General features: G+C 36.0%; 1 protein-coding gene and 1 pseudogene across 13 annotated transcripts in view; one reads left to right on the top strand and one right to left on the bottom strand.

Moving 5' to 3' along the window:
- Positions 1 to 3,802: 3,802 nt before the first annotated feature.
- The window catches only part of THOC2 (THO complex 2), a 118,705-nt gene continuing 95,048 nt past the window's right edge, over positions 3,803 to 27,459 (bottom strand). For 2 of the 13 annotated variants that reach the window (XM_027535062.1, XM_027535065.1), the window contains exons 24-39: positions 27,150 to 27,291; positions 26,333 to 26,490; positions 25,306 to 25,434; positions 24,810 to 24,941; positions 24,536 to 24,720; positions 23,849 to 24,027; positions 23,498 to 23,600; positions 22,397 to 22,827; positions 22,178 to 22,236; positions 20,664 to 20,795; positions 15,767 to 15,904; positions 15,311 to 15,380; positions 15,071 to 15,228; positions 13,122 to 13,198; positions 12,597 to 12,642; positions 3,811 to 6,833 (exon numbers count right to left, since the gene is read on the bottom strand). In XM_027535062.1, coding sequence (XP_027390863.1) covers positions 12,615 to 12,642; positions 13,122 to 13,198; positions 15,071 to 15,228; positions 15,311 to 15,380; positions 15,767 to 15,904; positions 20,664 to 20,795; positions 22,178 to 22,236; positions 22,397 to 22,827; positions 23,498 to 23,600; positions 23,849 to 24,027; positions 24,536 to 24,720; positions 24,810 to 24,941; positions 25,306 to 25,434; positions 26,333 to 26,490; positions 27,150 to 27,291 — 2,121 coding nt within the window. In that variant the 3' untranslated portion in view covers positions 3,811 to 6,833; positions 12,597 to 12,614. Of the gene's footprint in view, positions 6,834 to 12,596; positions 12,643 to 12,700; positions 13,199 to 15,070; positions 15,229 to 15,310; positions 15,381 to 15,766; positions 15,905 to 17,195; positions 20,296 to 20,663; positions 20,796 to 22,177; positions 22,237 to 22,396; positions 22,828 to 23,497; positions 23,601 to 23,848; positions 24,028 to 24,535; positions 24,721 to 24,809; positions 24,942 to 25,305; positions 25,435 to 26,332; positions 26,491 to 27,149; positions 27,292 to 27,459 lie in introns of those variants that run through there. The other 11 variants (XM_027535069.1, XM_027535071.1, XM_027535063.1 and 8 more) reach the window with 10 other exon arrangements.
- On the top strand, positions 6,270 to 7,213 carry LOC113888202 (annotated as a pseudogene).

The raw sequence follows: 27,459 nt of genomic DNA, 5'->3' as shown, positions 1-27,459 counted from the left end.
TAAATCCCAGTTTAAGAACCTGGTCTCAAATATTCAACTGATTTCCTGGACTAAACCAAAGCATCAAAGACCTAGGTGCCTGAGATACGTATTTTGGTGTCATTGTAGAAATAGCCTTCATTTGAATGAACTGAGCTGTTGCCCATCAGCTAACATTCAGGGCTATTACAAGATACAATCCCTTCATTTCATTTACTGAAAAGACAAGGCTGTTTCTTTATGAGAATACAAAAGAGAAGCTCCTTTAGGTTTAACTGCCAGAAAATGTTATTCTCCACCATGACTCGCTTTTTATATGATGGACACTGCAATTTCTCTAATTGACCACATTAAATTCTCTGTGTGGCCTGCCAGGTTTTTCAGAGCCAATTCATGAATAAAGTGTACACAACATTTTGGAGTGTTGGCTTCACTTGGGGTATTATTTTCACCCCAAATTTGATGAGAAATCAAATTTTCTTATTTACTTTTAAAATATTGTACTGTATGCTTTTTTTCATAAATCCTTCTTGAAGCATGGTAGAGTAGAAATAAAACCAAATCCAGGTTCGGTTAGAATAAGATCGAACCCAGGTCTCCCGCATTGCAGGTGGATTCTTTACCAGCTGAGCCGCAAGGGAAGCCCAAGAATACTGGAGTGGGTAGTCTATCCCTTTTCCAGGGGATCTTCCCAAACCAGGAATCTAACTGGGGTCTCCTGCATTGCATGTGGATTCTTTACCAACTGAGCTATCAGGGAAACCTGAGAAATAAAACAATTGCAACAATTACTGAAAACAAATAAGCATGCTGGGATTTCCACTCATACTTGGTTAAAGCGTCTCCTTGAAATAGAAAATGGCTCTACCCCACTGACAAGTGACTTTCCAACAATAAACTGCAGATAGCCTCCAGATAATTGGACAAGGCAGGATGTGTTAACTTTTGCCACTACCACTTAAGACAATACAGATGAATGGATGACCATCTTCCAAGTTATGATCAACTTAAGATGGATTCAGGATTGATTGGGTATAGAGGCTTTTTAGAGTTCTTTAGAAGACCCTGAAAAACAAACCTGCCATCTTGAATCCATCTTTTAGAGACTCTGGGGCAAGTTACCAACCCAAGAAAATGCACATACCACAAATTGCATTCAATTTCTGGAGAGCCCATAGATATCCTTCGATTCCATTTATGAACCTAAAGTTAACAACCACTAGAGCTTACAGCCTAGGTCCTGAGAAATCCTGCATACATGATTCTCATGTAAAAGGTTCAAAGATAGATGAGAGATTAGGGATAGCTCCTGCTCACATTATGTAGTAATAAAAGTCATACTGCAATAACCACCTCAAAATATCCTGCTTTGTATGTCTTCATTCCACCTGATCACTGTTATGTAGAGTAAGTCCTGCCCCATCCAATCTCCTTACCTGGTTCCCCCACCTCCAGTGTTTGTTGTTTGCCTCCACTTTGCATTGTTGAACTTTGCTGTTCGATATTGGGATACATTCTTAAATAATTGTGGTCATGTTATACATTTCAATGCATATTTCTTGCTTTATGTTTTTCACTAATGACATTACTTGCTGTGTATTTTACATTTATTTTAGACTAGGGAAATGATGTTAGACAAAGAGCAAATCCGAGTGAATTTTCTTATTCGAATTCAAAACAGGTCATAAAGCAGAGAAGACAATTCGTAACATCAAGAAGGCATTTGGCCCACGAACTGCTAATGAACGTACAGTGCAGTGGTAGTTCAAAAGTTTTGCAAAGGAGACAAGAGTCTTAAAGATGAGGAGCATAGTGGCTGGCCATCAGAAGTTGCCAACAGTTGAGTGCCATCATCAAAAATGATCCTCTTACAACTACACGAGAAGTTACCCAATAACCTCAATGTCAACCATTCTACAGTTGTTCAGCATTTGAAGCAAACTGGGAAGGGTGAAAAAGCTTGATAAGTGGGTGCCTCATGAGCTGATGACAAATCAAAAAAATCATCATTTTGGAGTGTCTTCTCTTATTCTACACAACAGTGAACCATTTCTTGGATTGTGATGTGCGACAAAAAGGATTTTATATGACAACCAGTGATGAGCAGCTCAGTGATTAGACAAAGAAATTCTAAAGCACTTCCCAAAGCCAAACTTGCACCAAAAAAAAGTCATGGTCACTTTTTGGTGGTCTGCTGCCAGTCTGACCCACTACAGCTTTTTGAACCCCAGTGAAACCATTACAAATGAGAAGCATGCTCAGCAAATCGATGAGATGCACTGAAAACTGCAATGCCTACAGCTGGCACTGGTCAACAGAATGCAGGGCACACAACCAGTGGTTCAAAAATTGGATGTATTGGGCTAAGAAGTTTTGTCCCATCTGCCATATTTACCTGACCTCTTGCCAACCAACTACCACTTCTTCAAGTAACTCGACAACTTTTTGCAAGGAAAACACTTCCACAAGCAGCAGGAGGCAGAAAATAGCTGTTGACTCCTGGAGCATGGATTTGTATGCTATAGGAATAAACAAACTTATTTCCCATTGACAAAAATGTGATTGTAATGGTTCCTATTTTGACTAATAAAGATGTGTTTGAGCCTAGTTATAATGATTTAAAATTCAGGGTCCAAAACCGCAATTACTTTTTTACCAACCTAATAGAATAGGAAGTTCCATGAAGGCAGAAACTGTTTTTCTCAAGGCTGTACCTCTGGTGCATAAGAGGTACTCAAATATTTTTTTGAATAAATCTTCCATAGGATTCTCTGGAGCAGGTTTTTGGAAATAAAATTTTACTGGAACTCCATCATGCTCATTTATTTACATACATCCTATGGCTGCTTTCATAGTATAATGCTGAGCTGAGGAGTTCCAAATGGGTTAATATAAACCCACAAAGTCTCTAGTTCCTTACAGAAAGGTTGCTGACCCCCAACAGCACTCAATTGGCCTTTATCTCTCAAGCTAGAATTGGAAGCACTGTAGATATAGGAGTTAGGTCTTAATACTTCTTTGCCTGTAGAACAGAGGTGCCTTAAAATAGCTATCAAATACAGATTTTCTTCTTGAAACATAAATTTCTGCACAATTAAGTTCAAAGTTAGTACTTTTCATCCTCAATGCATTTCTAGCAAGGCCAAAAGCAAAAAAGCAAAGGTTACCTATGTCCAGTAAATTGGAGAACACAGCGAAGAGATTCTGATGCTAAGTTCTGGCAAATTTTCACAATCATGAAATCTTTAAAATACCAATGCAACATACCTACTGGAAAGCTTTTCCCTGGTATGTTTCAAACAAATGATTTTGAGGTGAACCATAGTTATTTTCTCACTGGCATAATCATTCGAACAATGTATCGTTTTTGTTTTTTTTTAAATGCCGGGCACATCATAGGTGCTCAACAGCCACTGAGTGGATCACTCTACAATAATCACTGTGCTCATCAATTTGCGAATTATAATTACCTGAAAGGGGGCATTGAGATTTATATTCCTTTGCCAATTCTAAAATATACTCAGCATGTCTCAATCCTTTTAAAAATCAAACCCTTTACTGTCATTCTCTACAAAAAAATTTATTTGTATAGGTATCATTGGGGTTCAAGAAACTGAAGAGTAAATGAATAAGTCTGGGCATGACTTCAGCCCACTTTCTACCCCAGGTGCAGAGGAAAGAAAATAGGATTTTCTCATATTATTGGATAAGATGTCTGTCATTTGGAAACATTGTGGTCCATGGACTAAGACACAAAGAAGAAGAAAAGGGCTAGGAATCTTAGCTAAGTTATTTTGAATAAGCAACAATATACACAATGATATACAATCATTTGAAAAAACTATTGTTTATTTAGAAAAAAAGGTTACATGGGTAGAATTAGATAGATAAAAAAATTTCCTTTTAAAAATGTCACTGTGAAACTTTTCCAGATGAAAGTTCAGCAATACAAAGCTTCTCTAACTGTAGAATTAAAACACATTTTTATTCACCCCAACCCCTTGGTTTTTCTAACATAATTACAAGAAAAAATGGCAAGGGACAAGTGAGTGCTGGTACCATTTTTTTTTCAAACATGTTTTAATGTCGTACACGAACTATATAAAATGATTCCTAGGCATTGCATAAGACACTGCTCCCACTTTGTTTTTTTACTGACTAAATATAAAACAGGCCAAATAATAAGTTAAAATTGAGTTTTTAAATGAGGTAAATTCAAAATGGTTCAATAATTGTTTATTTTCCATTTCAAACAATAAAAAGGAAGCATCTCATATTGAAAAAAAAAAAAATAAACCCAGGCAATATTTAGTTACTCTAAAGTGAAATTCTGTACATATGTAACCTTATTTGCTTGTTGGAAACTGTATGCAGCACATTGTGCTAAAAATATGAAACAGTTAACACTTTCAGCCATTTACTGAAAATAAACATGTAGAAACTAAGCAACAAGTTAAATACAGTAATGCACAACTCAACAATTTTAAGTTTTCAGCATGGAGCAATAAAGCAGATAACTGAATAATTTAAGGAGATGCAAATGGGCCCTCTTCATTCATAATTCTTGGCAATCTACTCAGGAAAATAAATTTCTGGTCACAGCTGAACAATTCATTCCAATCTCACCTGAAAGAAACAAAGTGATTATATTGATAGATAAGAAAGGAAGCAGGGTGAGAGAAGTGACAGATGGAAGGCAGAGGAAGGACAGACCAAAGGAGAAGGGAGGAGAGAAGGAAGAAGGAAGAAAAAAGAGAAGGAAGATTTAAGAAAGAAAATCAATGAGTTCTGTGAATAACCAATGCTTGAATTAAGTTCCTAGATAAGGATAAAATATTTGTGTATTTCTTATTGCCTACTTGGCATACTATGATAACTTGTATTTTATCTGAGAGAGAGGAAAGAGGGGAATGGGGGAAGGGAGGAAGGAAAAAATGAAATAGAAACAAGTAAAACATTCCACTGGGACAAGCAATAGCTTGTCAAAAGTAAACAACACATAGCAATGAAAAGGAACCAATTTTACATGATCAATAAAAAGAAAAATGACATCACATTTTTTCATAAGGACATGATTTTAATAGTTACTTATATTAAGATGCAATGTCTGCTAAATTATAAAAATTGCTTTAAAAATATATTGACTTAATTATACTCGTTTCCTTTATGTATTGACATTTTTCAAATACTGCATATTTGAAATAAATCAAAACATGATTATTACAACATGTGGCAAATAAGTTATCTGCCTAACATTGTTCTCATTCAAATTTTAAATTAATGCTTAAGGCATTAAATTTTACTGATGAAATACTACATTCACACATTTCATAAAATCAGAGCTAGAAGGGTCTTAGAAAATAATCACACTTGCATGAAATGCTGACAATAATTTACATATCATTTCTATACAGCATTCTGTTCACATCATGTATAATCTTGACATTACCAATTATAATTATAGATACACATATGTTGAACTTACAATTAATTTTAATACTTAAAAATCATTGTTCCTGTTCATCACTGATGAATGGATAAACAAAATGTGGTACACATTCATACAATGGAATAATATTCACTTATAAAAAGAAAAGAAGCTCTTATACATGCTACAACATGGATGAATCTTGAAAACATGATGCTAAGTAGAAGAAGCTAGACACAAAAGGCCACATATAGAATGATTTCATTTTATCAAATGTCCAAAATAGGCAAATCCAAAAAGAAAATACTTTAGTTACTTCCAGGGGGAGGGGAAAGAGAGAACTGGGAGTGACTCTAACAGGTATGGGGTCTCTTTTGGGGAAGATGCAGATGTTCTGGAATTAATGGTGATAGTTACAACATAGTGATACATTAAAAACCACGTTGGCAAATTTTATTTTATGTGAATTTAACTCACTTTTTTAACTGCCAAAAAAGTTCATGTTACAATAAAGAGTATTGTATAATAAATGGTATCAGTATAAGACATGGGTTCTCAATCATGCTGCTGCTGCTGCTAAGTCGCTTTAGTCGTGTCCGACTCTGTGCGACCCCAGAGACGGCAGCCCACCAGGCTCCACCGCCCCTGGGATTCTCCAGGCAAGAACACTGGAGTGGGTGGCCATTTTCTTCTCCAATGCATGAAAGTGAAAAGTGAAAGTGAAGTCACTCAGTCGTGTCCGACTCTTAGCGACCTCATGGACTGCAGCCTACCAGGCTCCTGTGCCCATGGGATTTTCCAGACAAGAGTACTGGAGTGGGTTGCCACTGCCTTCTCCATCTCAATCATGAAGCTGTCATAATTACTGGGCAAGGGAAATTTTGATGACACATTTAGGGGTACATTAAAACATAAAATTGGTATCACTGTTAGAACATGTGAAGATGATCTTTCCCAGGAACTGAAATTAAAATTTTTACAAGAGCCAAAATCCTCAAGCAATATAATCATACCAATATTGTAAAATTCATAAAAGTTAGCACACAAATACAGCCTATCTACAAAATTAAGGGACTTGTTCCAGGACGTGATTTCCTCTCCTTTCTGAGAAAGAAGGATGACCTAAACAGTGACATTTTTATTAGATGCTGCTTCTGGATGGCAAATCTCAGGTAAAAATTGTATACACAGGGACCTTGCTGCAAGAAACTGCCTGGAGGTGAAAATAATGTTCTGAAAACCAGTGACTTTGGAATGTCTCGTCAAGAGGATGGTGGTGTGTATTCATCTTCTGATTTAAAGCAGATTCCCATTAAATGGACAGCACCAGAAGCTCTCAATTATGGGAGATATCGTTCTGAGAGTGACGCATGGAGCTTTGGCATCCTCCTCTGGGAGACCTTCAGCTTAGGGGTCTGTCCACACCCTGGAATGACAAATCAGCAAGCACAAGAGCAAGTGGAAAGAAGATACTGGATGTCAGTCTCTAAGCAGTGTCCAGAATGTATTTACAAAATAATGCTGAAGTCTTGGAATTACAAACTTGAAAACCACCCCAAGTTCAGGGAACTTGAGAAAGAAATGTCATCAAGAAGAAAGTCACACAGTGATGAAACACTGCTAAACTCAGACTTTAGGACTCTATCTTCCAGCAGAGTAATATTTTCTTCTCATTAACAAGTCTATAAGGTTATTTTTTTTCAACTATTTTTAAGAAATGTGTACAGCTTTAACCACTGTAATAAGAAAGCACAGGTTCTAAATGCAAGAAATCCCACAGATCTTTTCACATCGAGGACTGCTGATATTTCTCAAAGAGTTTCTACTTTAGGCTCAGTTCAGAGTTGGCTGTCCTTGACCCTAGACAGCTTTCCTCTCCCAGTACTATAAACTGCATTGGTAATACCATCTTTGCAGGACACATTTCCAAAAAAGGTGGCCTTTCACTGTGCTAAGACAAGATTACATTTGTAAACATCATTTTCCATTGGGAATTATTTGGACATCCTGAGGTTTTTTCTTCTTTGCTTTTGCCAGAAATAGGCCTTGCTGTTTTAGTAAGGTTGTCATTTCCCTATGTTCCACCACACCCTTCTCCTTTGTCTGGGTATCAGAAAACTATGTATGAAATGCCTTCAGAGAGTACCCTTTCAGAGCTGAGGTAGCTGATTTTCAATGCAGTTACTTTATAGAGAGCTGTGGCAGCAAGAAGGAAGTCTGAAACATAGGTCTGGGTGAAAGAGCAGCTAAACTGTTGATCAAAGTAGAGAACAAAGACAAACAGAATATCAGCCTTGTTATCAGAGCTACCCCTTTATAAACACATACACACACTAATTTTATGATTAAATTCACCAAAAAGTCCTAAGAAATGTTTCAGTAGTTCTTCATAAAAGAGCCCTCTGGATGGCAACAAAAGTTATGAGGAGAAACTACATAATACAAGCCCAGCAAATTAAAAGCTTATTCCTGGTTAATCCTAGTACCTGTACATACACATACACACACACACACACACACACACACACACACACACACAGAGAGAGGCACCCACAAGCCAAGTAGAAAGGCACACGTGGATAAAATTGACAGTTAAAAAGTCCAATGAACATTTACAAGGAAGAAAGAAGCTATAGGAGAAAGACAAAAGGACAGCCATCCTAAGCCCACTTTACTCCTTCACTTACCCTTAAACTGCTCCCTAGCAATTTTTATCATCGCAAACACACTTCCTGAGGTATTCCAACTGGATAAAATGAACAGGTAAAACTAGGATTCTGTTGAACTGAATCTCAGCACGTCCTGGGGTACCTCTCACGATAAGTGTGTGTATGGGAGTAGCCACTCAGGGGTAAATGCGGCACTGGAGTCTTTGGGAAGTGCTCATGCCTGTGTACAGAGAAAGAAGAGCGTAGCACCTGAGGGAATCTTTTGTCTGCCTTAAGTGGAAGAAAGGAAATGGAAAATCCCTCCTGTTCTCTCCAACTGTTTAGTGCCTATGAATATCAGTGCACAGAATTCAGTGATACTTTAAAGGATAAAAATGAAGAGAAAAATAGTTTGGGGCTATCATTTCAATCTCCTAACAAAACTTTTGTATACCTTTAGTGGTTGCTACACACAGACCCAGATGAAAGCATAATAAACATGCCCTCAAAAAATATGTTGCAGCACATAAAGCAACTTCTTAAACAGTATACTATCAAATGTTATGAATAAACTGAACCTTCTATTGAGGGGGAAAAAAAGTCAATGATGTTTCTCCTCAATTCCAAAAAGATACAGTTAACACTCTGAGTACATAATTCTTCATGTAAAGTTAAGAGTATCTGAAACAGGTGGCTCAGTGGCAAAGAATCCACCTGCCAAGCAGGAGATGAGGGTTCCATCTCTGGGTCAGGAGGATCTCTTGGAGAAGGAAATGGCAACCCTCTCCAGTATTTTTGCCTGGAAAATCTCATGGACAGAGGAGCCTGGCGGGCTATAGTCCATGGGGTCGCAAAGAGTCAGACACAACTTAGCAACTAAACCAACACCCCTTGAAACATAGTAGGTAATAAAGAAAAATACTTGGTTGTCTGATTAGAAGGAACTGCCTTCAACAAGATCAACATCTAAGGAAAGGGATATGCAACACACTCATATATACATAGGAATCAGTGACTAGGATTCTAGGCAAGCTGATATACGCTTGTAAGCAGCGGGAAACTACTGAGAAAGTTAACTGAACACTCCCTACTCTACATATTCCTAAAATAAGCAATCTTTGAGCACTTAGGAGGTCAGTTTCTAAGTATGGACTGAAGAAGACTCAGAATGGGGATTACAAAATCAGTTGTTTATAGGGGCTACTATAAAGTGGAAACAAATGCAAGTGCCTGGGGCCTGATTGAGGCAAACTACAAAAAAAGACCCATTCTATTTAAGGGGGACAAGCACCTAGGCAGGTCCAGCTGATTGCTGCCATGCAGAAATGAGAACACAATGTTGCCAGGTGTGCCGGTTCTTCAATAGAAAGTAACATTTGGATTTTGTGTAACTATTCTGAAAATGTTAAATAACTATGCAAGGCCAAGAAGCTGCTGCTGCTGCTAAGTCGCTTCAGTCATGTCCGACTCTGTGCGACCCCATAGACGGCAGCCCACCAGGCTCCCCCGTCCCTGGGATTCTCCAGGCAAGAACACTGGAGTGGGTTGCCATTTCCTTCTCCAATGCATGAAAGTGAAAAGTGAGAGTGAAGTCGCTCAGTCGTGTCCCACTCTTCGTGACTACATGGACTGCAGCCTACCAGGCTCCTCCATCCATGGGATTTTCCACCCAGGCAAGAGTACTGGAGTGGGGTGCCATTGCCATCTCCAAGGCCAAGAAGGTATGTCTAATAATCCACATTCTGCCTAAGGGCTGAAAATTTGCAACCTTGGGTTTAAATGTTAAGAGTTAGGTTACACATAAGAGACAGAGATGACAGACAGACCTGAAAATATATTAGGCCTCGCTGGAGTGGAGTATTAGAATAGGAATGTAGTATACTACAAATACAGATGGGTAGCAGAGAGTTAATTGTTAATATTCTTTGAAATCAAGAATCCAGGATCGAAGTGCAAGTAGATTGAGTTTCTCAAAACGTAGAAGCAAGTCTCAATTTAGCAATGTCTGGCTCACTAAAGGACTCTCAAAAGATAGCTGAACTCAATATTAATGAATTGAAGACCATATATATCAATTTAAAACTGAGACTCTAAAGAATGGTTCTAAGTGGAAATTTTTCATAGACAGGAATTTTTAAAGATTAAACTAGGGGAAAAGGTTAAAAGCAAAGAAGTTAGTTGTGTTCCAGAGACCAAATGAAAGAGAGGTAAGATGAATTTGGACAAAGACGTTAGCAAAAACAAGTAACAGGAAATACAGAGAACAGGCAAAAAGGATTTTGCAACTAAAAATTATGAAACAGGAAAAGAAGACTTTGGAAGGAATTTAATCTGGGTCACATTCATATATTGTATTTTCTTAACTCTAACATGATCATTTTAATGTTTCTGAAATCAGGGTGATACTTACAAATCAATGTCATTTCTCTATGTACTTTTCTCAAAAAAAATAAACAAAAAACAGTTCTAGAAAGCAACAATGAATCTTACAATTAACGACATCTCTGAATCATGGAAATGTGACATATGTAGCAGTTCTCCTTTCTGTATAATATAAATTAAAAAGGGAGCAAGGAGCAGCAGATTTGAAGTGGCCTAAAGGTAAGAGATCAGTCCTGGGTGTTCATTGGAAGGACTGATGCTAAAACTGAAACTCCAGTACTTTGGCCACCTCATGCGAAGAGTTGACTCATTGGAAAAGACCCTGATGCTGGGAAGGATTCGGGGCAGGAGGAAAAGGGGACGACAGAGGATGAGATGGCTGAATGGCATCACCTACTCGATGGACATAAGTGTGAGCAGACTCCGGGAGCTCGTGATGGACAGGGAGGCCTGGCGTGCTGCAATTCATGGGGTCACAAGGAGTCGGACACGACTGAGTGACTGAACTGATACTGATACTGAAAGGTAAATGATGCCAATCAGAAATGATGAGAACTCTAAATGAAAAGGAACAGCATAAGGACTTGACCAACCCTAGAAGGTATCCAACAGAAGATAGCCAGAATAGCTTAAAAAAAAAGGAAAAGTCTACCAGTGCTTCACAAAGAGTCTATGCAAGAAGAGAGATGTATAAAACCACAGTGACAGCTGTCAATGACAGTGACTGGCCCATTCCTAGTGAAGATACAAGAGGTAGAGCTTTTTTTTTTTTTTAAGTAAGGGGACCAGGTGACAGCAAGAAGTTAAAAGCAAAAAGCAAAATGCCAACTAAAAGGAAGGTTATGGTGAAGAATAAAAAAAAGATTAAGAGTTTATCGTTCATCAGGGAAGACAGCTAGTTGTTAGGTAAAGGGATAGCTAGAATTTAAGAATAGGTAATATTTCTTTTATAATCTTCCTAATTTAAAAAAATCTACTAAATTCTTAAAAGCTCTCTCACAACTCTCATCTTCCCTTCTATGCTACTACTTAGAAAACAAGCACAAACTAACAAAACAGAAAAAGCACATAATCTGTCAGGAAGTTACCTACCTGGCAACCTCAAATCCCTGCTTTGTAGCCAAAATAAACAGAGGACAAAATCCATACTCTAAAGTTCACTGCTTTATATGGAACAGGCTCTCAGACATTTCTCACTCAAACTGTAAACAGCCTTGGTTATCTATCCAGTTTCATAAAAGATTAGAAGCAGCAAATAATATTAGGAGGAAGGTAGAGAATGTAAGTACACTTGATGTCATTAAGAAGTGACAGCTAATACAGAAACAAGAAAATTGGCTATAAAAGATTCAAAAACTTCAATACTGCCATCTCAAACCATTAGCTGTAGAGGGCAAATCATGCTACATACCTCAATAATCCTAAGGCATCAGCAAACAATAACTTTTCAAATGATGATCTGAGTGCTCAAAAAAGATCATATTAAGTGTTCTGAACACTCTGTCCACTTAGATGGATAAAACATTTTTTAAAATTCATATAAGGTATAACTACTTTGAAAACAAAGTTGCCTATTTTAAATTCCAAAACTAAAAGCACAGACCATATTTTTGGCTTTGAAAAACATGGGCAGTGATAGAGAAGCAAGAAACTTGAAGACAAAAAAATCTCTGAACAACATGCCGGCATGAAAGGCAAAAAGATGAGAGAACACTAGCAGGCAAGAAGATCTACGTTTATGTATTGGCCATGTCAGGTAATATCTCTGTCACCCCCTTCATCTTAACCTCTAAAGAGTCTCAGTTTCTTCCCCTGTAAAATGCAGATACCACCACCACCTATAAGGTACTTTAAAAAAGTGATTAATTATCCAGAGAAGATGGGAATGAGTGGTGAAGAGAAAGCCAGATGTTTTTAAACACATCTTGATGCTTTAAAAAAGAAAAAGAAAAGGCATGACTAATCAGCAAGCTTAAAATGAAAACAGCTTAAAAATAACCATGAATCTTGTTTCACATCTTTACCCAAAGACCTGAGCATTATATTTAGGTGAAAAACTATAGTTGTGTCTTGCAAAAATGGATCTAGTTTCTTCAACATTATCATATCTCATTTTATATTTCTATCTTTAAATGAAAAAGAGGTGAGAGAACACTCACCTTGATTGAAAGTCTTCATTATCTGTGCTTGTCCGAGGACTTATGAGTAGATGACAAATTAAGGGAAAACAACTTTTCGGGGGGGCGGGGGGGGGGATTGTGTCTCATCTTGTAGTCCAATCCCTCAGCCTACAGGCCTAACTGACTCTTACCAGCCTGGCACTCTCAGACTCTACCAGCTCTGCTCACCTGCAGCATCATCTTGGCCTGCTATTCCCCATGCCCCCAGCCCAAGGGACTCTGTTTCCTTTCTTCCTCTTGGTGACAGAGCCAGAGGGACTTTAAATCCCTTGGTGGCATAAAACCACCTCAGTTACCAAAGAAGTTTAAAAAAACAATCAAGTCTCCCATTTCCATGTTTTATACATTTGAGAGGGTTAACTAGAGAGACTATTTAAAAGGTAGACCATTTTAAAAAGTCCTTAAGCATTTAGACACATATTACAAGGGTACAATTCTAAATAAGATCAGTATCAAAGTTTTCCATTATACTGATTAAAAAGATCTATAAGATGAAAAGGATATTGTTTCTTCTCTTCCTTTCCTCCTGAACTGTCCCGTTTCTCTTTCTTTTCTATCTTTTCTTTATCATGCCTGGACTCCTATAACGAATGGTAAATTAGTTGAGGAAGGGAAAACCAAATATAAAAATCAGCTTAAAATCCCTTTTCATCACCCACCAGCCATAAATTTTTCTTCAGACTTATTTAATATAACACCAAACGCACAAGCAAAACAAAACTGGACTTCATCAAAAGTAAAAACTTGTATACATCAAAGAACACTATCAAGAAAGTGAAAAGACAACCTACAGGACAAAATATTTGTATATACGTATCTCATAAGTGTCTAATATCAAGACTACATAAAGAATTCTTACAACTGGGCAACAAAAAGACAAACAATACAATTTTTAAAATGGCCAAAGCATCTAAATAGATTTTTTCAAAAGATATACAAATGACCAACAAGTACATGAAAAGGTGCTCAACATCATTAGTCATTAAGAAAACACAAAAACAAAATGATAGTGAGATACTAATTCACACCCACTAGGATGGCTACAGTAAAAACAAATAGAACAGAAACGGAAAATAACAAGTGTTGGCAAGGATGTAGGGAAACTGGCACTCTCCTATATCGCTGGGAGAAATGTAAGCTGTGCAGCCACTATGGAAAACGGTTTGGTGGGCCCTCAAAAAGCTAAACATAGCATTACCATATAACCCAGATATTTCATTCCAGGGTATATACACAAGATCACTGAAAAAAGACATTCAAACAAACAATTCATAGTAGCACATAAATGTTCATAGCAGCACAATTGACAACAGCCAAAAAGTGGAAAACAGGACAAAAGTCCATCAAGTGATGAATGGATAAACAAGTATCATATATTCAAACAACGGAATGTTATTTAGCCATGAAAGGAAATGAAGTACTGATACATACACCACCATGAATAATCTCAAGAACATTACACTAAGTGAAGAAGTTAGAGACAAAAGGCCACATTATTATATAGTTCCACTTATAGGAAACAGCCAGAGTTTTTGATAAGCTCATAAAGAGTTCATAGAGATAGTAAGCAGATTCAGAGTTGTGAAAGGCTAAAAGGAGGGGGAAATGGGGAATGACTTGATGAGTATGTGGTTTCCCTTTGGGGTGATGAAAATGTTCTGGAACTAGACAGACGATGAGTGCAAAACACTGTAAATATATTAAATGCCACTGAATGATACACTTTAAAATGGTTAATTTTATGTTATATGAAATTTTACCTCAGTTTAAAATACTTATTTAAAAGGAGCAGCCTCCCTTTAAAAACCATCACCTTATAATTTTCAAAAACTGCTTTGAAGAACTATGAATATATGGCATATATGTTGATTAAATATAATGATGCTTTGTAAACACCTTAGTAATGACTTGCTTACTTTATGACAGATGCATGGGATATATTCTGAGTATTCTCCATTAGTATCTAAGAGAATGCACACTACACTTAATTTTAAAATCAAATATAAGATGTAAACATAAGTTTACTAGGAGAAAATGTTATAAAAGTGTGTTGAAAAATGAGAAAGACTTTATAACAGTGTAATGATCAGGGAGAATACATGTGACCATATTTTAATCTCATGACTAAAGAGAAACTATAATAATTGTTGTCAGAGAAAAAAGAAAACACACTGAAACTCAATGATAAGAAGTAGGTGTGAGTGGAATGGAGAAGAAAGGAAATTCAGAAGTAATCTAATTCTACCCTCCCAGCAATTTGGGACTAAACTGCCTCAAGTTCTCCAAGAAAACCTGCCCTCCTCCAAAACCTCCTCTTCCCACCCCCAAATAATTAACAGAAAACTATTTGACTACCAAAAAAAAAAAAAAACAAACCTCAATATTGGTTAAATTTTCTAATGGGAGATTTTCTAAGAAAATGTTTCATTGTTCCTTTTGTTCTCATAATTTACCTTTTTGCCACCAGAGGAGATTTTATCCATCTTTTCAGATTTAAATGAGTCGCCGCCTTTTTCTTTGCCTGAAGATTTTGACTTATTTTTTTCCTTGTCTTTCTCATTTGGATAAGGAGACTCACATGGACTTTCACTTTTGTGTTTTGAAACCCCCACTAAAATGATAAAAGAGAATCATGAAAGCCTTTTTCAATTCAGTTTGATGACTACTCGGAAAGTATTAATAAGTCTACCTACTTGTTCCATTTTCCTCTTTCCGCCTCTTGGTTAAGTCCGGTGGCACTTCTCGGTCATTGTTTGAGTGATCCTAGAACCAAGAATTGTGAACTACGTTGATTGAGAGTTTTTATTTTATTTTATTTTATTTTTATTTTTATTTTTTTTTTTTTTAGAGTTTTTATTTTAAAGTACTACTTTTCTACAAGAAGAGCATAGCTAACTAGCATTGGAGAACATCTGCAGTAGTTTCACATACTTGGTAAAATGACATGATAGGCAAGAAGAGCTGGTAGAGATTATTAGGCTGAAGATCCTTATACTGTAGAAGATTCAAACACACTTTAGGGTGAAAATACCAGTTAAACACCAAATAATAGACTGTCATGCAACAAACCAGTACTTTAAATAAGACAACAGACACACTACCGTACATGATAATGAACTTTCCAAACTAGTTTTTAAAAAATTACAAACCCTTTTCCGCTCTTTCCTGTCCTTTTCATCTTTTTTTTCTCTTTCTCTGGATCTTTCCCTTGACTTGTCCAAATCTTTCTTGTCCATTTCTCTCTCCTTACTCTTGGACAGTGGTGGAGGAGTATGATTAATGTAGAGCTGTTAAATTAAGGCAATATTACTAAAGATTATTAGTTTTCCAGTATTGACATTTGCTCGATTGTTTATTTAACGAAAGACATTTGGTAGTAGACCCAAAGTCAAAATTGGTCAGCTGTATGGACTATGAGAGTTAAAATAAAAGGGCATGGCACAAATTATGCAAAGACTTCAATTCTTGACCTAGTAAATGTTTATCATTTAAACTCAACCAGTTCACTCCTCCCTCAACTGAGATTTTTATTAGTAAATTCACAAGCTACAGGTCCTTATATAGTTCTACTGTGAAGACCTATAGCCACCATCATTACAAGGGTTCATGTGTGAAAAATAGTTACTGGGCTTTCTCTACTATTAAAAAAAAAAAAAAAAAAAAACTCTACACAATCATGGGAATTTTAAAAAGTTTTACCATTCACTGATAAGCAATTGATGACAGTGAGGAAAATATAATATAAAACCTAGCTATGACTTTACTAATAAGTCTGTTCTGCCTCAGTATAAATCATAAATAGATTATTCCTTAATCACCGTTAAAGGCTGCATATTCTCTACTTCTGAAAGCACTCCAGTTTCTGTCAAGTAATCACAATTGACTGTAAAATTTGTCTTGCGCTGAGCTGTGTTTAGTCGTTCAGTCGTCTCCGACTCTTTGTGACCCCATGGGTTGTAGTCCGCCAAGCTCTTCTGATCATGGGATTCTCCAGGCAAGAATACTGGAGTGGGTTGCCATGCCCTCCTCCAGGGGATGTTCCTGAGCCAGGGATCGAACCCAGGTCTCCCACATTGCAGGTGGATTCTTTACCATTTGAGCCACCAGGGAAGCTCAAAACTTGTCTTACTGGCTCTAAAAAGCTCAGAAAGCCATATTGTCCATTGAGGTTGATGAAACAGACTGAAAAATAATGAACCAATGTTCTCTTTTGCCTATTCTTTCTCCAGTGAAAGGCCCATAGGCCATAAAATAGCCAAAGATCAAGGATGTGTTAATTCTAAAGAAGAGGTAATCTTACTTATACAAGTTGTAAATATGGAAATCTATTAAAAAAGAAAATATTAAGGAAATAATCAGACACCTAACCTTGTAGCATTTATAACTGTGCTATAAGCTTACATTTAACTTAAGACATTAAAAATTATTAGGCAGGGTACTGAACATAACTCATTACATAACTACACAATTCTAGATATACCTTGAGAATGAAAAGAACAGTGAGTCAAAAGTCAGATATTTTTACACAAACAAATCCTTTGGTATTCAAAGGAATACACAAAAAAAGACGGCCAACAGTTTGAGAATTAACACTTGTTTTTTAACACCACCAAATATTTTCAATTCAATTTGCTCAGAAATACTGCGATAGCAATGCATAAGTAGATTCTTTAAAAATTCAATGTATAAAAGTTGATGATCAACTGAAATAGACAAAATGTTTATTAATAACAAAGAGCAAGAGAATGAGAAACAATCATAAAAGTGCTTGTCCAAAAGGTACTCTTGCCAGGTACGTGCCCTAAATGACACTAAGATTTTCTAACTGAGGAGTTTATTCACACCTTAAGTCAATATTACTCATGAAACTGACAAGACAAAGAAAGCAATGTTATTGCAATACTCTTAGTGTAGTACTGCTTAGTTCTTCCAGTAAAATTTCTGTTTGTGATTATAAGTAAGTATGTGCACGCATGCACACATGTGTGCACGCAGGCATGCACACACGCACACTCCTCCACAAGAATGAAATGTACCTAACTTGAATTCTGTATTGCAAGGAATTGGGAAACCTAGAAACTCTTAGTTTAGAAATGTACCAGTTCTATTCCTTCTTTCTATCCTTCTAAGAATAGTTGTGATGACAATACTCTTTTCTACAAAAACAGTCTCTCATTGCCTACAGAATAAAATGCATATTCCTTAGCTTGAGCAGTCCAAGCTCTTCACAAGCTTTGCACAATTCTATTCTACTATGGAGTAATCCAATGTACTCTAGGCTGTGGCTGCTGCTGCTCCCTAACACCCTGTACTTCCCAGCAGGTCTCTTCACTGGAACAGGTGTTCATTTTTATCTTAATCTCTTAAACTACTTTGACTTCAAAAGCCATCAGCACTTCAACATGCCCTCAACTCCACAAATCACTGTCCAGTGAACTCTTATTTTATATTAGCCTTTTTGGTGGCATGTATTCCTAATTAATATCATGTCATTTACTTTTGTCCATAACACAGTTTACAGGACAGCAGGGAAGCTAATTTCCCTTTTTCTACTTTGACATACTTCCCAGTGCCCTGGACACACAGTGAGTACTCAATACATATGACGATGGCCTGACATGTAGGCTCAGGTTTGGTTGCAGACCCTTGTTTTAAGATGATGAACAGAATTAAAAGCTGAAGTTTATTTTTTGAGGGGGGTTACTGCTCCACTCTGAAATTACAGAGAAGCTTGGTTTAAAGGAGCCTGCTATGCATACTTTATCCAATGTAAGTGCTAAGATTGCTAAATAAAAACACAATGGACCAAAACTAGAAACATGCCAACTGGAAACGGGGGGTAGAAGGTGAACTGACAGAAAAGATTTGGATACTAATTCATCTTGAAAAGCCAGGTCCATGTATTACTTTCACTATGGATTGAAAAATGAAAATAGCAACTATTTAATTTTTTAAAAAAAGAGGACCCTGGACAAAGTATAACTAAAAGATGAAACTAAAGCAGGGCAACATTTGTACATGTACAATAACAAAGTGACCTGAAAATATAGACACACACCTTTCAAATCCTCTATAAAGTAAAAGCTACCACAGAAACAGTGAGTTTATTTATAGATCATTCATATTAGAAAGCACTCAAAATCCAGAAAAAAAAATTTTCTAAGACATTTATATGCTAGTAAACTTTCCTAGACACACAAAAAGCAACATCAACTACCATTCAGACTAGTGAACTTTGGATGCTTTAATATGTCCAAAGGCATAGAAGTTCATTTTAAATATTTACTGAACATCTAATCATACTGTCAGGCACTAAGGATCTGAAAAGTGGTTTGTATGAGTCACAATTTTTACAAGTATATTCATATGCCATTTCTAAATGTTCCAACTGAATATGGAATAAATCTATGAGTTTTAAATGCCCACAAAATCACTATCTTTTTTTTAAGGGGAACAGGATCACCCTTGAATCACTATAATTTAAAAAATAAGACAAACACACAAAAGAAGTTAAGAACGCTTTCAACTACTATTGAAATATGGGTGCTAGGAATCAAAGAACTATTTTTTTGCAACTTTATTTTCATGGTGGTAAGAATACTTGAGGAACCTTAATTTTAGTACAAGTTCTGGTACTAACAAGTTATATGCCACTGGGAAAAGATCAGAAACTTTAGGCTGTTATTTGTTAAAAAAAGACACTGCTACTTGCCCTTCCTGCCTCACAACATCTATGATGAGTATGAAATGAGATAACATATGCTTATCTCATATGTTTTATTTTCAAAAGGCTTTCACAAAATGCAAGGAACCATAATCTTCATCATTGATTTAAAAATCCAGTTAAGTGTAACAGCAGGTTTCCAACTGCTTCAAAATATGTTCCAGGAAATATTCACAAGGTAACATTGTAAACCCATGAATTTAAAACAGCCCACACAAGCCACTGACGGTTAAGACTGACATACATACACAATCCCACTCTGGTTATAAAAATCTACTATACTGGAATACATAATCGATATAGCAAAATTTTTACTTTAAAAGAAACCATTCACATTTGATTAATACAGTATATTCTAAAAACAATGCTACAATTTCAGGACAGGCATATTGGCTAATCTAAGCTGTTAAAAATTAGTGCTTACTTGCCCAATATCCACAGACATTTCAATTTAAAGCTATAGTCCTAAAAGTGGTTAGTACTGTCAACTGGCTTTGTTCCCAAGATATAATTTTTTTTACTGGTCCACCAGTAAGGAATCATACTTAGCAGATATAAGAGGAGGCAAAGTAGAAAACCAAAGTGAAACAGGGTACAAATTTTATAATAATAAAGACAAAATAACATGAACATTGGACAATTCAACTATAATCATGAAATGAATGAACTCTGTAATAAGATACACAAACTGCACATTATTTTTAGTAGCAGAATATTCAAGAATAGGCAAGAATTAATACTGACATGTAAACACAACCATTGAGTTGAATATTCCCCTCCAAGAGAATGATTAGCTTACATTAACCATATTTTTTGATAATATGCCACAACTACCAAAAAGGTAGCTCGGCAGAAGTGACATAAAATGGGTTGACGTTTATGGGTTGAGATGGGCTCGGTTTTTAGAAGAGTTATGTGAATGCATCAGATATATCTTTTGGTCTTCTGGGTTATCTAAAAAAATTAGAAAACAGTCTGACAGATTTGTTTTGAGAAATTAAATAAGCCTACTCCCCCTTAAAAAAACCAACTCCCTCCGCATTATCTTAAACTTATTTTCAGATTTTGAAGCATAAAAGGATAAGGCATTAACAGCAAGCAAGGAGAGATTATAGAAAGGTTGCCACATTACATACATTTTGTAACAATTTCACTTAAAGGGATCATCCCCATTGTCATCCACTGTTTCAGTTTGTGATAGGTATTTTTAAAGGTTATTCCACTAGCTTACTGAATTTATTAGAGTGAGGGTATACTAAACAAATGAAGTAACGAATTTTTCTTTGTTTTACTTAGGCATGATGATTTTAAAAGACTCAAACCTTTGCTGAAGACTCCTTGAGTTCGATGAGACTGTCCTGTAGAAAATGAATGGAGATGACAGGTGAGCTGGCATAGTTCTCAGAACCCAGAGGAACTTTGGGAAGTATGGCTGTAACCTGGAAATAAACCATCTACTTCTTGTGAGGATAAATCTCGTGATGTCATTATTATATGAATATCAACAGTTAAAAAAAAACTATGTAATGGAATTGTAATGTTTAAAAAAAACTCAATTATATGTACTCATTGTAACAAATAAAAATCTTTCTCTGCTCAGAATTTAAAAATAAATGTCAATGCCACATTTTTTCATAATACTGTATTTAAGCTACAGGTAACATTAAGCTTAAGAAAGCAAAATATTTTTTCCCCATAAAAAAGTTTAAGATAGTGGAGATCACAACATTGTCTTATATTTTCATAGTTTTTCTTTAATAGAGAGGTTTCAATCTTTACTTGTGACTCTATCATAAACATACACAAATTTTATTCTAGGCAGAAAACTCAGTGGCATTACATTAACAAGAAAACAAAATATATTCTATAAAAGAGTAATTAACTCTTTTCTTTTTGCAAAGTGCCTCTAATTGTAAATCTCATACCTCCCACACAAAAAAAAAAAAAAAAAAAACACGTTAAAAAAAAAAAAGAAAATGAAATTACGGTATTCAACCACAGTGCTCTTGATGAAGAATTAGTTAACTTACAGGTTTAAAAGTTCAACGTACTGCAAATTCAAAGATTCCATGAAATTAGATGACTTTAGAATTAAAATTAAATATGGAGCAAGGAATGGCTACCCTGAGTCTTCAAGAAGGCTACACCCACGATTTTGTGCTGCAGTTGAATGCCTGGGGTTTCTCTTTGCTGGGTGGTAGGACTGGATGCCACATCTGCAAGGTTCAACTTGTTGGGAACCCAATGGGTATAAACAAACCTCCAAGGGAAGATACAACAGAAGCTGCATGCTCACTGAATATACACAACTACAGGAGAACTGATCACCAAGGAGACTTTAAAATGGAACTCCTTTCAAGACTCCTTCTTAGAAGGCACACATCGGTATGATGCTCATCAAGAAGCTTGATGAATTCAGAGGTATCTTGTTTATCTTGTATCATCCAGGAAGTCTTCAGTGATATATATTCTTCAATATTTATGCCGGAAAATAGGCTTCATTCTGCTGCAAAGATTCATTTGCTTGTAGCTACCATTGCACTCCAAAAAAAGACTGCTTAAAGCAGTGAGGCACTTCTGGGAAAAATTTCTCTTGCACTTTGAAACACTACAAAATTAGTGCTAGGTCCTTGAAGTTTTAATATTCTTATAAGAAAAATACTTGATAGGAAAAAATATCAGTCCGTCAATATGTAAAAAAAAATCATTTTCTAATGCAATATAAAACCTCCAGTGGCTCCAGTGAATACTTGGCACAAGACTTGAAGGAAGTCAGGACATGTATTCCAAACAGGTGAGCCTAACATGGACGCTGCCTTCCTCAGGCTATACTAACCTTTACTGTTGAGGAATGTGATGGAGAAGGATGGGTATCAATTTTGCGACGTTTCTGTTCTGTTGGGATGAAAAGAAATAGTCACAATTAAGGTATGTTTCCACTTTTCCCAAACACTTAAAAAAAACACACCAACTTCTAAGATTCTTAAGTATTAGTTTCTCCCTTTAAATTACACCAAAGGTAAACAAGTAAAAAGAAAGACAAACTTAAACTTGCCCCTTTCAGGCTCTGTAATATCTGATCGGGGAACAGGTGATTTCAAGGACCCAGAAACTGGTGTTTTCTCTCCTCCTTTAACATTTTCCTTTGATTTCATTTCCTTTGCTATATCTCGTTCTCTGGATGGCTCCTTCTCTCTTTCCTTTTCTTGAGTTGACTTTGATTCTACATTCGGGACAGTGGTCTTGAATTTCTCATCTTTAGCTTTTTCTTCCTTCTTGAATTTTTCTTTCTCTTTGTCAGATTTAGGTGTTCTTTCCTTTGTCTCTCTTGCTTTTTCATCTTTATTTGGCCGTTCTTCCTTTGGTTTTTCTTTACCATCTTTACCAAGTACTCGGGCCTCTGGAGTAGTAGCTGGAGTCTTTTCTTTTTTCTCTTTTTCTTTCTCTTTTCCTTTTTCTTTGTCGTTTTCTTTAACAGTTTTGCTGCTTAAGAAGGAAAACATGAGATTTTAAGACAAAATGGCCATAAAATATATTCAGTTATAAATCATAAAGCCTTTTTTTTTTTTTTTACTAACTTCAAAAATTTCAGAACTAAGAGTAACCCTTTGAAAACTAAAGGACAACTTTAAGACAAAAGGGAAGTACTTCTTTATCCAATAAATAATAACCAAATTCACAAACAGTAGATTAAGAAAGAGTAATTAAAGTGATGCTGGGCCTTTTTGTATATGTTCATAACCTTTGAGAATTAAAAGTAACAAAAACTATCCCATAAGACAACCCAGGGTGCTATGATCAGGAACTGGATCACTTAGTTGGATGGATCATTGGTCTAAATCAGTGTATGCTTCTCTCATATTAATTATTCTTACCTAGACTGTCCACAGCAAACACCCAATCATAAAAAAATTTTTTCAACTTCAACACATACATTCCCCTGCATATTCCAGTAGAGGAAACAAAGGCAGTTTCAACATTATAAAAAATGTGAGGAAGGTAAGCATATCATCAAATAGCAGTATATAGAAAATTTTTAAGTTCAACATAAATGAGTTTAATAGTATTCAACTATCATCCTCTTTCATTCATGTCTAGTGAGGTTGGTTAATCATATAAGAATTCAGAATTTTGGTCCAGAACACAGTGTTCCTACCTGTTAGAGCCACTATTTCCATTACTTGAATTCCCTTTTGGTGTGGCACTAGAAGCTTTATTAACAGCTTTCACACCACACTGAGATCTCTCCCTTGATTTATCTGAAATAAAGGTAAAGCTTTATTTGACAAGCCCCAAGATGTAAATAAGTTACAATTTCACAGCAAAATGATTAAAGACTAGATAGAAAGAAACAAAGGAATGATCACTTCTTGGCAGTAACATACTCCTACTCAGGAAACAAAAAAGTAACACTAAGCCAGCATTTTACTTGTCATGGGATACAAAACATATCAGTTTCCTGGAGCAAAATGTATTACTTATAAATTCATACAAATAATAAGCATACCAGTGTCCTCGGTACTGCTTTCGTCTGACTTAGATACACTTCCGATCGACGATGAAGAAGGCCCACCACCAGGCCCATTTTGTACACTGGCAACTGCATTCCTCGGAGGGGGGTCTTTGTGATGAAACTCATTTTCAGGTATCATGTATGACTTTCTACTTTTCAACTGCCCAGAGTAGCTGAAAGTCGCACAAAGTGTTTAAATATACAAATACAAATCAAAAGGCACAAACATGGGGTTTAAAAGAATAAAATTAGCAAGTTATTCACTCTGATACTTGGTTCCAAAGAATAAAATAATATTAACTTTCAGTAAGTTCCTAAAGGTCTTTATGGAGAGCCTAGATGCTTTCTTAAAAATAAAAACCTCAATGTAAACTAATCCTTCAACTAAAATGCCTTTTTTCCACTACTGAAGATCTGATAATTCAACTAATGATAAAACTGCATTTCCTTCAAGCCAAAATATGTTATGTATGACTTTTGAAACTATCATCCAGTACAGACCGGAAGCTAGTAATCAGAAGTGACAACTCTCACCAGCCTGTGGGAACATGATCGCATAATCTCCCATAATCTCCTGAAGTAAGGCAGAAGATAAACTTCAACACTGTAAAACATTTTAGAGTCTTCAGAATCCTTCTGTAATCTAGTCTCATAAATCACATTAAAGTATAATTCTGTTACCCCATAGCCAATGCATATAGATCTGGCCTCTTCTCTTTTTCCTCTTGGCAGATTTTATGCACTCTTCTTTCCAATGCCTGACCCAGATTCAAAACTTTTGGGTACCAAGGAAGTATTTTTGTTAGCACAATCAAGATATTCCTGATGTGAGTATATTCGCCTGTTTCAAGGCAATGTACCGAGGCCTACAACAAACATTTTAAGATCTGCTGTTATAAAAGCGTCAGGATGAAAGAGGAAAAAACACCTTTGAGAAGTACACATTTTTTCTTACCTTGGTTAGTTTGTAATGCCATTTGTGTACAACATGTCGAAAATTTTCATAGTCTAATTGATCAGCTTTATTTCCACCATCAAATCCAGTTGCTCGTAATATAGTAAGGAATCCTGGATAATTTCCACATTCCTAAGGGAGAAAATAGGCTGTCACTTTTAAAGAAAGATTCTGTCCTCCAAAACAGCAGAAGCTGAAACTGAAGTAGACTAGATTAATGATTCCATGGGAAAATATGACGTGTATCTAAATTATAGGTAGTTTTCACAGAAAGATTGTTGATTCAGTGACATTAACTTGAAATATTAGTTTGAGATAGGATAAAAATATAGCACTTTTTAATAATGAATGAACTGTGCTTAAATTTTAAACATTGTTTTACAACTGTATCTTGAACTCAGCTTCCCTTTTAAAAGCAAACAACCCAGAACTTACTGGAAGTGGTCATTATACACATGGTAAATGGGTACAATTTAATAGTCTTTGTTTCTCATACCTTTTCATATGTGGCTCTATCACTGTGCCACCTGGTCACAGTCTCTAACATGCAGCAAAGGAATCTCCCATATCGACTAGCTTCATTTTCAGTACAGCTTGCGACTGTGTAAATTATATCAGAGAAAACCTACAGAAAACAATGTGTGAAATGTGAAGACAGATCAAGTTCAAAATATTAAAAGACCATGTAATACCAATCATAATAAACTAAACAGGTAGGTTTAGTCTAAATGCATCATCCCCTCTTATCACAATTCCAAGACCTTTAAAGATTTTGGCTTTTGTGAAAAAATAGTACATTTATAAAGCAACAATAACAACAACAACAAAAACCCACTTTTATGAAGAAAGCTGATTTACAATGACAAAAGAAAAAAAATATCATTGTTATTACATCATAACTTTTTAACAGACTTAGCCATAGATATTAATGGGGTTACAGGGAGCAGTTAAGCAGGGTTAAGCAGAAGCGAGGCTGACAGAAACTAGAAATAGGCAGCTAAGAGGCTGTAACATAAATCAGATTTTTAAACCATAAAATGCAGTAATTTATTATTAAGAAAAAAGCCAGATGCAAAAATCTGTGAATGTGACCATACTAAAAAGTGTCCCGGCTTTTATATATGTGCAAAAGTGTAAGCTGTTTTGTTGTTTTTTGAGGGGGTGAAGGTTAAGAATGCATAAACTCAAATGTAGAGTTAATGGATTAACAAGGGGGTGCTTATTATATATACCAGGCACTAATCAAAGTGCTTTTGTGTGTAATGACTCATTTAATCCTCACAACAATCTTATGAATCAGGTGCTATTATCCCGTTTTACAGATAGAAAACTGAGGCACAGAGAGATTAAAAAACTTGCCAAAGATCATAGAGCTAGAAAGGAGCAGAGCTAGGATTCAAGTTCAGGCACTTGGCTCTTGAGCTCATACTTTTAACTACACACAAATAATACCTCCACAGATTATAATGTTTAGCTATCTTTGTGTGAGACTTTTTTTAAAGGTTGCAATAAAAAGAACTTACTCGATCATAGCAAAGAAGTGTGGAAAAATTTGGAGTTTTCTGTTGATGTACCAATTCAACAAAACGAGCACAGTAAACAGCATCAATTGCTGAAAAAATACATCGAGGAAATATACACAGCTGTAGAAATTTTGTGATGGTCTCATTTTTGGTAGATTCTAAAAATAAGGGAAGAATATATTAAGTGGTAAACTTCTTCCTCAAGTGCCTCAAGGTCACTAAACATGACAACATTAACTTTAGTGTAGAGAATGCTATAAAACCACAAACTATTTATAGTTTGTAACCAAAAGGTCATGCCTGGGATAAGACTTTCATTTTCACTCTGTGGACATTTTTCTACCTATAATTTCTCCAGAAATAAGATTTTATACATACGAATTGAATGATAAGCTGCCAATATGGTCAATTAATTTCATCACAAACTAAATCTGTTCTTTCAGTGAACATGTGAAGTCAACTCTGCATTAATGAATAACCAAAGAATGGGATGGGCTTCCCTTGTAGCTCAGTTGGTAAGGAATCTGTCTGCAATGCAGGAGACTCGAATTTGATCCCTGGGTCAGGAAGATCCCCTGGAGAAGAAAATGGCAACCCACTCAGTGTTCTTGCCTGGAGATTCCCATGGACAGAAGAGCATGGTGGGCTACAGTCCATGGGTTCGCAGAGTCAGAGACAACTTAGCAACTAAACCAAACAATGGGATAGTGAACACTGAGTTGAAATACAAACATAATACACTTCAGTACCTCCAAAGTTATAAACCTCTGCTTTTTTAATGTTAAGTGGCAGAAATGTAACAATTCCAACAACTTACTTGCTAAAAGCCAGTTGTCCTTTTCCAGTTTCAGTCTCTGCAGAACTCGCTGTACATGTTCCATCTGTTTCTTTTCTTCTTCAAGAAGCTTGTCCTGAAGGGCAGTACATCGCTCCTTCTCTTTTTTCTTTTTATTTGGAGGCTACAAAGTATAAGTTAGATACTTTTCTAACTATAGGCACATTACTTCTCCTTCTTTTAATTAAAAAATGTAAGGAGATAAATGCCAGTGTTGTATACTAATTACTTCAACAGGGATGTTTAGGAGTCCACTTGGATGTGCTTTCACCTCCAATCAATAAAGTCAGTC

Source organism: Bos indicus x Bos taurus, chromosome X, assembly GCF_003369695.1.
Source record: "Bos indicus x Bos taurus breed Angus x Brahman F1 hybrid chromosome X, Bos_hybrid_MaternalHap_v2.0, whole genome shotgun sequence".
In the NCBI taxonomy this organism is placed as follows: Eukaryota; Metazoa; Chordata; class Mammalia; order Artiodactyla; family Bovidae; genus Bos; species Bos indicus x Bos taurus.
This window is presented reverse-complemented; position numbering and strand designations above follow the sequence as displayed.